A 14,990-nucleotide genomic window follows, 5' to 3' on the forward strand; every position below is an offset into this window, starting at 1 on the left:
GCAGGAAAGAGAAAATATTCACGACTTGTAAATCAAGGTTAAAACTTTTTAATACATTCAAAGGTCATTTTTAAAATTTCGTAGACTTTTCCATGAGCATTCTCTTGTTTACAGAGCTGTTCTTGGCCTACTTCCAGCATATTTATGTGTGTACATTAAGCTAGAAAATGAAAATAGCTATGCTCTGTGTTCACAGAACATGTTTTTATTGGCAAAGCAGCATTTATGTATGTAGCTCCTTGTATGTGGAATCTTCTGCTGAGGGACTTAAAGTTGCACTCTTTGGTTCCTCTTGGCCATTTCAAAGCACTGTTGCATGCCAAAGTCAGGTTGTATTTTAGCAGGTCTTTGTAATCATGTGTAGTTGCCTCTGTTTTGTGTTTTTATAGTTCACTTATAGCATATGTTAACATACTTTTTGGCTTTTCTTTGTAGTTATCTCATGAGGTCTTTTATATTGCTTGTTTTAGAGATGTGTATTTTGATTTTGTATTTTTGCTCTATGTTGTAACTTTATGTTGCTGCCTGTCTCTTGAAAAATAGAATTTTAATCTCAGAAGGTCTTCTCTGGTTAAATAAATGTTAATAAATAAAAAAATAAAGTTGTTGAGGAAACTGAATTAATTAAATGTATTTTAACACCTGCAGATTACCTGATGCAGTCTGAAGAGTGAAGATAGACAACATCTGGACATATATTGTGGTCATTGTTTCTGTGCATATGATACAATATCTGCCAAGTCTAAACCTTTGCCATAGCAGACTTGTGATATGGGATGTCAAACACCACCTGTGTCATTGCAAATTACAGTGGGAGCACTGATTGGTGAGGCGAAAAAACACAATGACATTACCTTTCAACATTTGTTCAGAATTTCTTCCATGGAAACAAACAGTGAGGAGCTGCAGGTTGTTGGCCATTAATGAAGTGCTATTCAAGCACAGATGGTGAGAGGGTAAAAATAACATTAATGAAGTGAGCGGGAATGAGTCAGTGAGGGGAAGGTGTTTCTTTTTGTAACTTGGCTGCTTTCTGTTTGTAACCAGTTGGCTCAGTAGAGAATACTTAAATTAATGGTTAATGACACGATAACTACATCTAAAACTAATCATCCACACTTTTAATAGGTCTACATTTACATCTGTCGGGAGGACGGAGAGACAAAAAACAGTCAAGATCGTCAAAATGTCTCACCAAAATCCTGGAGTGCTGGGTGAAGACGGCTGCAAGGTTTCATTTGGCGACCGTGTGTGACATCTGCCTGTGGCCTCTGACTCCTAGTCACAATCAGTGAGAAAATCATTTTTTTTGAAACACTGCTTAGCAAAAATATCATTCCATCCTGATGACAGTCCAACACAATGTGGCCATATGTAACATACAGTTTGAGGGAACAGAAGACCTCAGGTATTTTGTGTTGTCTAGCTCCATCATATCTCTTACTCAAAGTCTGATTAATTACATATGTACTGTTTTCCAAAAACAGAACAATAAACAGTCGAACAAAGCTGTTTAATAATGGTGAGGAAAACAGCCTATTTCCTGCTTGGAAGACAAAAAACTGCACGTCAGGTCTGTCTGTCAGACTTCCTCCTCTTTCTATTTGTCATTTGGTGATAAATTCCCAAACCTAGCTCAGATGTGAGTGAGATATTGTTCTCCATTCATAAGATCAAAACCAAAGCATAAACGCCAGCAGTGTCTGCTGGTCAGATGTTGCAGCTGAACATCTTTTTTGTGGTTGGTTTCCGAAATGTGCACAACAGGCATCAAGGCCTAGCAAAGTGTGAGTGACACCAGAGACTTAACTCTGTGTTATTCATAGTTTGGGAATTTTAAACTCAGCTTTCTGCACAAACGCTACAAGCTTTCGCAAACACTGTCCTTCACCACAGTGTAAAAGTCCCTGAATTATTTAAAGGGATTGTTCGGATCATTAAAAGTAGGGTTGTATGAGGTACTTATCCATATTCAGTGTATCACATACAGATGTCAGTCGGCATGCCCCAAGTTTGGAGAAACAGGCAGGAGTGTGACACAGAATCTTAGCAATGTACTGCTGTAGGGGGGTCAGCATTAAACATATTTTAGCCACCTAAAAAAAATCATTATCAGTTTATATGTACACAATATTTAGAATATTTTCACTACTTTACCTTACCGTCAGACAATGATTTCCGATGGGGAACTGAAGCCATTGTGTCACTCTCTTCAAAGCCAGCCTCCATTGAGAAAAACAGTGATTTAACATTGCTGAACAGAAGAACTGCTGGTGTAACTGCCTCAATCAGTAACTCTTATTTTTGTCAGTGTTGACTTTGCCATTTAAAAGGATCAGTTCAGATTCACCAAAGTTTCACCGTAACAAAAACAAACTAACTGATCGAGGTTGCAGCAGACCAGCAGCTCCTGTGTTCAATGAGGCAAAAAAACATTATTTTTGCTAATGGAGTCTGGTGGCTTTGACAAGAGCATAGATGGAAAACTGAAGCTGTTAATGGCTTCATTGCTGGCATGGGCTGTCTGACAGAAAGGTGAAGCTGTGAAAATATTCTGTGTGCACACTTAAACTGTTTTTTTTTAAGTGGCTAAAATATATTTGGTGCTGGCCCTGTCCATAGCAGCACATTGCTTAGCTTCCATGTCGGCCGACTGACATCTTCTGTATGTAATACACTGATTATGGATACGTACCTCATACAAGCCCACTTCAAAAAACCCAAACTGTCCTTTTAAACACAAAATTATTATTTAGGACCGAAATAAACACTGACTCATATCTTATCCCCCACTGTGTTGCTGAGAAACCTCATGAACATGTTGTCCTTGTTAGCCTTCTAACTGCTGAGACCATATTGATGCTGCTGCTGTGTTGTCTCTAAGCTGCTCTCCAGGCCCTTGTTTGGGTTACATGGAATTCTGTAAAAAATGAGTTTCCGTGTATTTTCCTCCTACATATCTTCCCACCAGGGCCCATTCAGCGTGATGCTGAACAGAGGCTGCAAGGGTCACACTGGTGCCATAAAAGCCTCCGAAGTCAGACACATGCATATCAACTTACACGCACACACTAACGTGTCCATAGAGGCCAATAATCAGAAAACACACAAAAGAAAACATCCATAAATACAAAGATGTAGATGAACAGACATGGCTTCCTGGCTAATTTCAGAAACATATCTTGGACATACTAGCCTTGCCATTATGTCATGCTTACAGAAGCTTTATGTGGTGTTGTCACATAGATAGGTAGAGAAAAGGAAGGTCATTCACCTGCATGCTGGAAGCCTCCTGGCTCCACCACTTCTGGAAATCCCTCTGGAGCTTGACCTTTGCCCTCTCCAACAACAGCTGCAGGTGCTCAATCTCTGTCCTCAACTCTTTTAGATGGCCAATGGCGCTGTTGTACCTGACGGCAGATATTAGCAGCACTAAATTCATCTTTTGTCCACATTTCACTGCATCAGCTGTGTCCAATCAATCTAATCGAGGAGAAACTATGAAAACATTTGGGATATAATACATTAAAATGCAGTTTTTACTACACTCACGCCTGTTTTTCTTGCTTAATATGTTTGCACAGGTTTTTTTCCACTGGGTCGACCTCCTCCTCAACTCCTGGGTGATTCCCCATTACACCTATAGTAGAGTTGGATATACAGAAGGCATGGTTTGAAGAAAGACAATATGTGGACATATTGCAGATAAAATCACAAATACAGTCATAATGTTTTCTTTTTTTTTTAAGTCCAGAAGCTGTTAAATGTGTATTGTGAACACGTGAGATTTCCTTCAAAGACAGTGTTTTAAACATTGGCCCTGGATAATAGAAGCCAGGCGGCTGTGAAGTGTTCTCTGATGCGGGACTCAAAATAACAAGGAAAGCCTTTGGTGCCTAAACTGGAGGGGGATGTTTGTGTGCTTTACAACCAGATTTCCTCATCAAAGCATGTATGTCACTGATCAAAACAGTAAGCCAAGAGTAAATGAAGGCGTCTTAGAGTTGTGACGCCCAGTCTTTTGGTCACTAAGCTTTCAGTCAGCAAGGACTACTGCAAAGGCTTTGAAGTGGCCACTGTTATACATAGAGTAAAGAGCAATCACAATGTTTACTGCCCACCTCGGAAAGGATTCAATATCAAAAAGATGATAAACAGAGTTTAAATTTGTGACAGCTTTGTTCATCTTGTCAGTTGATACTTGAGCTCAGAGCCAGCTGTCTGAATTCAAATCCGAGTGTAAACCTGGATTCTCAGTAAAGCTATGTTTAAACTGTGAGCCTCAGTGCTCAATTACTGCTCAAATCCGATTTTTTTTTGTTCGGCTGTTAACATTATTTTTTAAATGTGGCCAATATCAGATTCCAGATTCTAGTCCTGAAATCACCTGTATGTGCACATGAACAGTATGAAAGATGTCACATGCAGCACGCTGTCATACAGGACGTAAAAATGGAGGCCACTGGAGTCCTTGCTTACAGTCATTTATAAGTCGATGTGCAGAGGAAACAAGCAAATTCATTAGCAGATGAGCAGACAGAAAGCACTTTTTTAAAGATATTTCTTTAGGGCTTTTTTATTGCCTTTACTATAGCTTTAGAGTGACAGGAAAGGGGTGTAAGAGAGGGAGAATGACACTCAGCTGCGGGTTTGAATCGAACCCAGGCTGCTGCCGAGGACTTTATCCTGCACACTCTTTCCCAGGTAAGCTAGAGGTTGTCCCAAGGAGCCAGATTTTTAATTATGACTTTTTGTGGAGCAATGGCTGCTGCTTCTGTACTGAGCCATGCCTGGATGTGGAGTCGGGGCCAGGAGTGGTGGAACTGCGATGTGAATGGCTTTACTGAAACAGATTTCATCCAAAATTTCTGGATGTCAAAGAGTACTTTTAACTACATCTGTCAGCGCCTGACCACAAGACTCTTGCAGCAGCATACTCATTTAAGGGACCTATTTATGAGTGATGTAAAGGTCGCATGAATTCCGCTTTGACTATTCAGACTGCTGTTGCTCAGATCTGTATCTGATTTAGGACCATTTATGAAAAGCGGCCCAAATTATATTTGTTAAGGTCTGATTCCAGGTGATTTTTGCTGTTTACACTGTTTTGAAAAAAAAAAAAGAGCAGAAAAATCACTTCATGGCCTTATTCTAAGTTCTATAAAAGGCAAGAGTGCGAGGTGGAGATTTAACACATGATGCATTTAATTGCTTCAAGTGTCCATGCCTTGTTTAGCTGTGTGTGGGTAGACAGAATTGGATATCATGGTGCTCATGGTTAAGGCTTTGCTGTGGGAATATCTATTGTCAGTTTGATCTTACCATGAGCTGCTCTCTGCCTCCTCTGCACCTCCAACTGCTTCTTCAACTCATCTGAGAAAGAAAGAAATTACATTTTTAAAACATTTTCCCCCATTACCACATTAAAAAAGACAAAGTATGTCTTTTTTTTTTGAGTTCCGTTACAGTATACCACTTTACCACCACCTGAAACTAACAAATCCATTGTATACACTGTGAAGATTAGAATCGACCAACTCCTAAACTTTATTCTCCACACATTACATTAGAGCTATCTTTGCCGATCCTGGGATAACAATTAAGGTTCATGTTTTAAAAGTTATATCTAATGAAAAGCAGTTGTTTTGAAAAAAAAAATAAAAATAAAAATCAAAAAACATTTTTGTAAGAAAGTTTTATTCTGAAAAAGAGACATACATTGAATATTATACAATGACTCATTGCAAGAATGACTGAGGGTGCTGGATGATAACACACACCACAATTCAGGATTCAGTGCCTACTAAACACCTTCCTCACGCCTCACATTTGTAAAAAAGAATCAAGTCTTCAAGTCCAAGCTAAGAAACCACAGAAGAGATTGTATAACTTTATCCACAGGCTAACTTATTGTGATGAATAAAGCGAACTTCATGGGTAGAACTGGTGGAGAGTCTCTTTAATGTAGCAGCTCGTAGCCATAGCTGTGATCTTAAGACCCTGACACACCAAGCAGACGGTCAGTCGTCAGTGAATGATGAACCGTCAATAAGCGTCCGGCGCCCTCGTCAGTGTGGTGTGTCCCGAACCGTGGACCCTCATTGACGCTAGTCACTTTTTTTCCTGTCGATTGATCAGGCTGAACTGCCGTTGGAGATGGCGGAGCCCATAGGTGAATGAAATCACTCTGATTGGCAGTTCAGCTCAGTGCACAAGAAGAGAAACGGAAGTGAGGAATGTAAACAAAGAGCTGAAGTCAAGAGCAAAACAAACTTGTTATATAAGATAAGATTGTTTTTCTTTAGCTCTTCAACTCTTTAGCAGAAACATTTTCTTATAAGTGCTAACTGGCTAACTAGCGTCAAGACAGTGTTCTGGTTTACCTTTTTGAGTGATAATTACAGACTACCGTCGCCTGATGTCAAGGAGGTGCATTTCCTTTCACACAGGCGCAGAACGTCTTTGCTAGCTGGCTGTCGATTGTAGTCTCTGAGGTGTGTTCATGTGCAACCTTTTGGATGAGATACAGGCAATGTGAAGCAATGCGGCAGGCGGCTTTCTTCGCCGCTGGTTCTCTGATGTTAGTTTGGTGTGTCTGAACCTTTAGTCCACGAGGAGATGTCACTGTAAACACATCTCTTCTTGTCTCTGAATTCTCTTCACACAAAAAACTTAAAAATGATATTAACTTAGGACAGGATGTACTGCTGAGTTACACACTTCCACAGTCCTCAGAATGAACTTTTGTGACTCCACTGAGCCAGGAAGTAACATGAGGGAGGCTTTTTGGGTCACTGCCTCTCTTGTGGCAGTAATACCGGGTTAACATATGGGTAAGTAATTTGTGTTCTGTTTTCACTGTTTCTCTTCCCCTAATTTATGTAGTTAATTGCCCCATTAAAGATATTGAGTTTGTGAAGCAATGCCTCAGTGGCAAAGGCCAACTGTAAAGTAAATGAACTAGAGATTATTGTATGGGTCATATTTGAGGCCATTTCTGTCCACATTAAATGACCACATTAGTTTGTGTTGGAACATTCAGGGATGCATTTACTATATGACAACAAAAGGAGATAATTTCACATTGGCAGGTTATCACATAGTGAGTAACATTAACAACCAAGATAAAAGACAATGAGTCACTGAATGGCAGTTCTGTGGTGAGTTTCCATTACAATCCCTCAGGTCTTATATACAAGTAGACAGCGCTGTGCTGTAGCTTTTTATGTAATACGACGCTATCGCTAATCTAAAAGCCGAGGTCTGAGCTTCAAAAATGAGAAATCCAGATGAAGTATCATTTTGCTGAAAAAGAAACAGAGTGTGGGGAGCTACCTTTTCATGCAACACCTCTAATGGTGCCATAAAACAGCTGGATCAGAGCTCTCACTTTAAGAGAAGATGAAGACACTGAAAGCATTTAAGACAAACATCTGTCCTGCTGATGTGACCTTGAGTATAGCGGAGTCTCTCATAGAGATCCTGGGATTTATAAAATATAACAATATTATTATTACAGACTCCAGGTTGAGATTTACATCAGTGCTCAACATTTCACTGATAAATGTTTTGCAATCTGCCCACGAAACACACACACAGAAGCTCATCTTTCAAAAAACACCTTTTTAAACACAGACCACTTTTGGGGGTTTCAGCAGACGGTGGAGACGTGAATGGATGATGTGAAACTTAACAAATGACACACAGGGACATATTGTGCCCACGATGAAACTGTTTTTCCTAATGCCTATGGAGCATGAAGCAGGGTTTGGGAACCCTCTCACAATGTCTGCAGTTCAAGTAGCTGAGAATGTAAATGAGCTGAGACGCCCTGTGGCTTTACATTGTGGCCAGCCCAAGTCTTCTAACAGACACAACTTTCTCTAACATGACCCATAACTAACCGATGTATAGTCTCCTACTTTCACAATAACATAAAAGGATTAAGAAATATTTATGCCGTGAGTATGCCATGTTGACAGGGTGAAGGAGTGCTGGGAGCACATTAACAGAAACATAAAGAGCACATGGGCCAACACTACCCGTGTGGCTTACATCAGTCATGGCATGCACTGAAGCTTTTTTAAAACCCCAAGGCCAAGCAGTTACACATGATGACTACCTATATTTGGCAGGGTCATAGTGCAACAATTGGAGGTGCTTTATGCCCGAGTGATGTCCTCCCAGTTCCAGATGATAATGCAGATATATTATATTCTGCTCAAGCAATCTGGTGTGAGAATAAACTTTGTTGCTCTTGGCCATACTGTTAAAAATATACATATCTCAGTGGTGACTGAATTTGGTCAGAAGATCCTGTTCAAGTGCCAAAAACTGCAATTTCAACAGCGCTTCTGACCTTCAATGACGAGAAAAATTCCATACAAGATTAATTTGCATACGTGTCAAGTAATAGTGGTGTGCGGTGTGCTTGCTGCAATACTTCATTACACTTGAGTGCTCCTATCCCCCTTCCAGGACAAGACTGTGGGCTCAACACCGCAACCTCTTCCAAACCATGCAGGGTTCCCCCCACATTGTCGGGAGACATGCCGTCGTCTTAAAAGGCCGGTGTCAAGCTACAAGCCTCAATAAATATTTGGTGATTTTCGTGGCCTGGAGGTTAAACGTGATATGCCGCACATTACCGCAGTGAGCTGGAGATCCAAGGATCATACGTACCATCCAGCTTCTCAGTATCTGGGTGGGTGCTGATTCAAGTCTATGTGAAGAATGAATGCATCATTACAAGGGAACTACGCCCATTTTCAAAATTCATACTCTGTGCCTATGGTCCAAGACAGTCCAAAAATAGGGTGTAAAGTGTGGAGCCGCTCCACATACATGAATTGGGAAAGACATTCTAGCTGACACTGAGAGCTCTCAGGAGAATGTTCTGAGTATATGGGACATTTCTGTTTCAGATCTGAGAACATTATAATATAATAAAGCTCATTTGGGTATAAAGAAGAGAATAAACATTCTGTGGGTCATACAATCAGCCTTCTATTCATTGTCTATGGAGCAGCTCCAGATTTTATACCCTATGACATCACAAGTTTGAGACTTCTCTGATTTTGGGCTATGTGAGAGAGTAGCTCATGTTCATAAATATTGACTGAATTTTCCTGGGCCATGGAAATAACATACTGTACTGTACTGTGGAAATTTTAATTTAGGTGGTGTTTCCCTTTAAGTCAGTACACAAAGTAATAGGTATTTCACTGCTAGAAAGACAGTCTTTTCATAAAACTGGGCTTTCTATGCAGGCACAAATACTTTTGATATTGGTGCTATATGCACAGAGAAAACAGAAAACAGACTGTGGCATTTGTTCTTACTTAAAAGGATAGTGCACCCAAAAATGAAAATTTAGCCATTATCTACTCACCCAACAGAGTTCAAATGACGTTTTTCCAAACAACATTTTTATGTCGGGGCTTCAGGACACTTGGATCACTACGGATGAGCAGTATGGAGATATGTGGTTTCAATTATGTGTTTTTGGCTGTTTGAATCTGGGGCGCCGTAAGCCTCCATTAGGTGGAGTTGTGCTGCTACCCACTCTCCCCTTGGATCTCCGCAAGTGATGTGAGGACTCTAAAACTTCACCTGAGCCTCCATCGGCATATGGGTGAGTAGATAATGGCTGAATTTTCATTTTTGGGTGCACTATCCCTTTAAGAGGTAGGAAGCCTACAAATACCAGAAAGCACTACACTGCACCAGACCAATAAACACTCCCACTAGGATGCGAGCTTGGCTGTTTTGACACAGGAAACGAAATGGTGGCCAGCTGTCAACAAACAATCTGGAATTACAGTTAAAAAGCAAGCTGAAATATGTTTCTGAAAACATTAGAGATGAGAAATAAAGTAGTAAAACAATATTGGTTCATATTTGATCAGCATTGTCTAATTTTACCATTTGATCTCAGTTTTTTCAGCCTCGGTTTGTACAATACAGAAAACAGTATGGCGGCCACTTCCAGTTCACAAACGGTCGTTCTACAGCGAAACAGTGCACTAAAATATGTTAGGAAAGATATATGAGGTGAGAAATAGGCAATATAGTAACAGAATCTCGTTTATATTCAATCAGCACTGCCTAGTTTTACTATTTCATCAGAGTTTGGTCTGAGTTTGAGAGAGAGGGGCGGTTCTCTTTTCCACTTCTATACTCTTTGTATCTTTGGTGGCGGGCACACAAAAATGTGGTAGTACAATCTGTAGTCTGGGCAACAGCCCTAGAGACAGTGGACCAGTTTGAGCTGGTAGATGAGCAGGAAGATTTGGGAGCTGGTGAGATGGAGGGAAGTTTACCATAGTTCATTTACACATACTACCCACGCTGTTATGATCCAGAGCTGGCTGAAAATCTGCAAAGTATCTATTTAAGTGCATATCTATAATTTGACTAATAACCTACAACCACAAAAGTTGCATATTTAAAAGGAAACATACAAATAAAGAGTTTTTAATACTAAACCAGAAATATTATAGAAACCACTCTAATGAACGGCTGATGACATTAGCACTGTAAGTAGTCATGTAAAATCTAGTGGCTGTTTATTACATAGACAACCTGCAATACAGAAATCAAGTTACTTTCTTCCTGCTGTATTTCTTCTCAAGTGCTTTGGAACAATCTTCTTGGCACTGATATATGTTTTAGGCTCCAACAGACCTTCCATAAAATCTATCTGAGAGTCTTTTGGTCACTTTAGCAAAGGTGAGCAGAGGATGAATGTGGGATACCCAAGCAGTTACCAGATGCCTCATCTCAGACTTTACTGCATAAATCCCCCCACATCTGGCAGAGAAATCAAGAGACGCTGCTCATTTCCAGCTGCCCTACACCTTTTATGCAGCAGAAGATGTGCATCGCTGATCCCTCTGAATAAATATATATCCTTGCACTTTTTGGACCTAAGGGCTTGGAACGTATATGCTCCTCCAGTGGGACTGGATTCCAGAGCCGTATGCTGTGGCCAAGAACAATACTGTAAACCAGGGAAATGTTTAGACACTGATGTCTCCACGGGCTACCGCCTCTCCCTTTCTCTCCTGCTACTGACCCTCATGCTGGGTACATCCATCAGAAAAAGCAGCACAAGGCTTTTGTCTATATTATGCTAAATGTTTCCATGTTCTACATTAACCATGAGACACAGGTAGTGTAAAATTTCCAAGAAGGGCTTCCAAGATGGCAAGGAAACACACTGAGCTAAACATTATGGTACTACTTTCCATCCAGAAGAGGCAACCACCTTCCACTAAAAACACTGTCTCTCATCTCGGAAGAATGCAGCCCCATGCACCTAACAACGTAATAATATCTGACAGCATCAAGATGTTTTGTGAGTATCGTTCCAAATTTGAAAAAGGTGAAGAATTCAAATGTTAAATCTTATAAAAAAAAAACTACAATAATTTACTAAATTTAGTGTCTCCATACTACACCCACACAGTGATGATGTCTGCAGAGCATATTTGAAGAGTTAAAATTCTACATGATGTCATAGCTGATGTCTGTGTGATGTATGACACGTCTGATATACGGCTGTGTCAGCACCTAGTTGTCTGAATGCTAAAAAAAGTCTGAATTCCGAGGGTGATAAGTGTGCGCTGGCATGTATGAGGGTAACAGCCGAATGCTACCAAACCACCAAGCGTGATCTGAGGCAGCGATGATGCCAGGCACTGGTGTGAGGCAAACCTATCCATTTCAATGGCATGTGAAATGAGCCACAAACACACACAGTCCAGGGAAATTCATAAATGTAGCTTGCAGTAGTAAATGCAAACCAGATTGAGCCCTAATAACACATTGTAACTACTTTGAGTTTACTGGAAAATTCAACCAAAGTGCAGTGAAATCATTTAAACTTATTGACACTGGGGACAGTGCTTGTGTTTACGTAGCCCTGTGTAACTCATTATAATACATTACTGAAAAAAAAGTTAATAGTACTGTGACAAATCAATATGGAGTCATGTTTAACAATGATGAGGACTTTTCTTTTATCTTATTAAATAATCACAAAGGCAATAAACAGACACTTTGGGGTGGAAGTAATGAATTACATTTACTTGTGATTGTAACAAAGTCATTTTGTGTCCATTCTTGAGTATATTTTTCATTAATTTTACTTAAGTATTCTTTTTTACTTCAAGTCAAAACAATTTTATTCGTATGGCCCAACATCACATATTAAAAATGTGCCTAAAGGGACTTTAAGTTCAAGTACTGTACCATGCTATATTTCAAGTTGCATCCATTACAGAGTAAGAACAAAGTCACATGAGTCAGTATAGATAAACTGAGAGAGACTGGAATAGAAGAAAGAAGATGAATCAGCAGCTGCATCAGAGAAGAAGCTGCTGGTGTGTTTGCAGCTGCAGAAGGGCAGGGGTCCACAAAGCTTCATGTCTAGAGAGGTGACACACATTCTGGAAAATATTCATGTTTTATATGTTAACACCCACTAGTGGTGTCTAAGGCAGAGTCCTGCACCAGGCAGGGTACCTGCAGTTACCTGCCACGTAACCTGCAAAAAAAATGTTTAACAGGTAAAAAATGTACAGGTACGTGCAAGGGTAAAAATGATCTAAATGCAGGCAGGCAGTGGGTGAAAACAAAAATGTGTTTGCTTTTTCTGGAGACATAAAAAAATGATTGTGTGGTATTTTTAACATTTAAATCAGCTCATATTATCAAGCCTAACAAGCCGCCAGGATTTTCTTAAACTATGAAAGCCTACGACATAACCCTGCTCGCCCTCCTGGCATCAAGCGCAGCCAGTAAGAGGTTTCTGCCATGCTTGATTATGATTTGAATTCATATTACATGATCTAATTCCACAGTAAAGTAGTGCAAATAAAGCCCTTTAAAGTGGATGCCTGTGTAGCCTGTGTGTTTCATGACGAGTCGGGTCGTGGAACTTATAATCATCGGTTGGTTCTGGTACTGATGTGTGTGTGGGTGTGGGTGGGTTGTTTGCAAAACTGAACCCCTGCAGGACTCTCGTGTAATGAAGTGCAAGGGATGCAGTCACTCCTTGGCCAGGCCTAGCAGTTTGTGAACTGTACAAAAAAATGCATAAAAATGCAACAAAAAAAGATTAAGGATGACGTCAATATGGGTTATGGTTACCGTCACCGCACCTCGTGATAGGGAAACAAAGAAAGTCACATCTTCCTAAATTTATCACGACATTAATGCACCACCTGGCGAGCAAGTTAAGTGACCCTAATCAAACACACCCACAATACTCTGTGACCAACTGGTGCATGCTGGGTCTAGCTTAATGCTCATGGTGGATCATCCAGCAGGGACTTCTACGTTCATTAAGGAATTTAGTGAGGTGTGAACAATCTCTCGACTGTTTTTGGTCATCCCTGTTGTGACTACATTCATTCCACTTAATATGCCTGAAAACTATTTGAGAAGTCCAGCGGGACAAGAGAGGTTGAGTGGACTGATAATATTATGCACCGTAAATGAATGAGCAAAAACTAACCCCATATAGATTTTGGAGGAGTTTTCAGAGAACGAGGCTCTCAGAATGCTGCTCAGACAGGTGTGTAAGACATCAAACTCATTAACAGTATATATGAGACACATATATATACACACACACACACACACACACACATATATATATATATATGTATGATCACAACAGAGAAAGTCCGAGGTAAACTGCATAATCACTCAGCATTGACTGAAGCTAAGGTTTATGCCAGGCCTGGTTTTGGCATAGTAAGGCTACCTGTCAAGGACATTGCTGAGAAGAACACAGGGGTGTGCTTACAAAGTGGTCATAAAACAGCCTGAGCCAGGCTAGTAAAAAGCACAGGTTGGAAGACTAGGTGGGTGGAAATCAGAACGCCTCTCAGTCCTGGAAAAGTTCAGGAATGTGCTGAGCGACATTTCTGCACTCCAGGGAAACAGAACCCCGACAGTGTTCTGTTCATTAAGATTTTCCAGGCAGGTAGGCTGGTGTCATCTGGGACACAGAGAACGTTAACAGAAATTATCAGCGTTCTTCAGGGCTTGCAAAATAGTCTCTGTTTGCCATTAGGATAATGATGATGATGACAGTGAAATGTAAAATTGAATGTTTTCACAGCTTCTAAATGTAATGTGATTTCTGCAGAGAGACAACTTACTTATTCTGCTTCTAGCCTCATTGAGTTTCTTTCCAATTCCTTTGGCCTCAGCTGACCTATTCAAAAAAACACAGGTGTTAATGGGCAATGGAAGCAAAAAGAGACATTTAATAAACTGAATGTAGTAAACTAACAATGAGCCTGCCATGTGCAATATCTTTTTCATGTTGAAGGCAAATAAGAATTAAGTATTTGTAGTTAAGTACTGCATAAAACATTACCATATCTCTGTTGACATGTTGTCATCTCATAAATAGCCATGCACTAAATAAAGGTTGTAAATACATTTTTAAATCCTAGCAGCCTCTGCAAGTTGTAACAGTCCCAGTGAAAATGAAACATAGCCAACTGTAAGTTCTCCTCAATGGCCAATGTGCAGCACTTGCTTGGTTGGTCATGTTTTGACAACTATCTATGAATTTTTTGAAAACGCTCATAGAGCGCCCGCTTTGAATGCTGTCACTCGATTGAATGACTGTTATCAGGGGTTAGTAGCCTCAGATATGGATTAGAAGGGGCCTGCTAGACCCACTAGTAAGTGGTGACCTCTAGTGGCTGCTGTAATTACGACTGGAGCAAAGAAAGAAGTCATAACATCTGGTAGGAAGTCAGGGAGATGCATGGGTTAAACAATCACAGGACACAAGTCACAACCTCACATCACGTCACGTCACGTCACGTCACGTCACGTCACGTACACGTTACACACGTTACGTCACTGGGAATCCCTGCGAGAAGCGAGACGCAAGTGAGACATGAGCACTGTGTAAGCATCCTGTCATCCACTCCACACTGACTCTGTCTGTCTTCCATAAA

The 14,990-nt window shown here is 40.4% G+C and overlaps 1 protein-coding gene across 1 annotated transcript in view; it reads right to left on the reverse strand.

Moving 5' to 3' along the window:
- The window catches only part of kif6 (kinesin family member 6), a 93,283-nt gene that overhangs the window by 10,073 nt on the left and 68,220 nt on the right, over positions 1-14,990 (reverse strand). The window contains exons 15-19 of the mRNA XM_033642343.2: positions 14,175-14,230; positions 5,323-5,373; positions 3,553-3,640; positions 3,275-3,410; positions 1,196-1,278 (exon numbers count right to left, since the gene is read on the reverse strand). Coding sequence (XP_033498234.2) covers positions 1,196-1,278; positions 3,275-3,410; positions 3,553-3,640; positions 5,323-5,373; positions 14,175-14,230 — 414 coding nt within the window. The remainder of the gene's footprint in view (positions 1-1,195; positions 1,279-3,274; positions 3,411-3,552; positions 3,641-5,322; positions 5,374-14,174; positions 14,231-14,990) is intronic.

The sequence above is a fragment of the Epinephelus lanceolatus genome, chromosome 15 (assembly GCF_041903045.1).
Source record: "Epinephelus lanceolatus isolate andai-2023 chromosome 15, ASM4190304v1, whole genome shotgun sequence".
In the NCBI taxonomy this organism is placed as follows: domain Eukaryota; kingdom Metazoa; phylum Chordata; class Actinopteri; order Perciformes; family Serranidae; genus Epinephelus; species Epinephelus lanceolatus.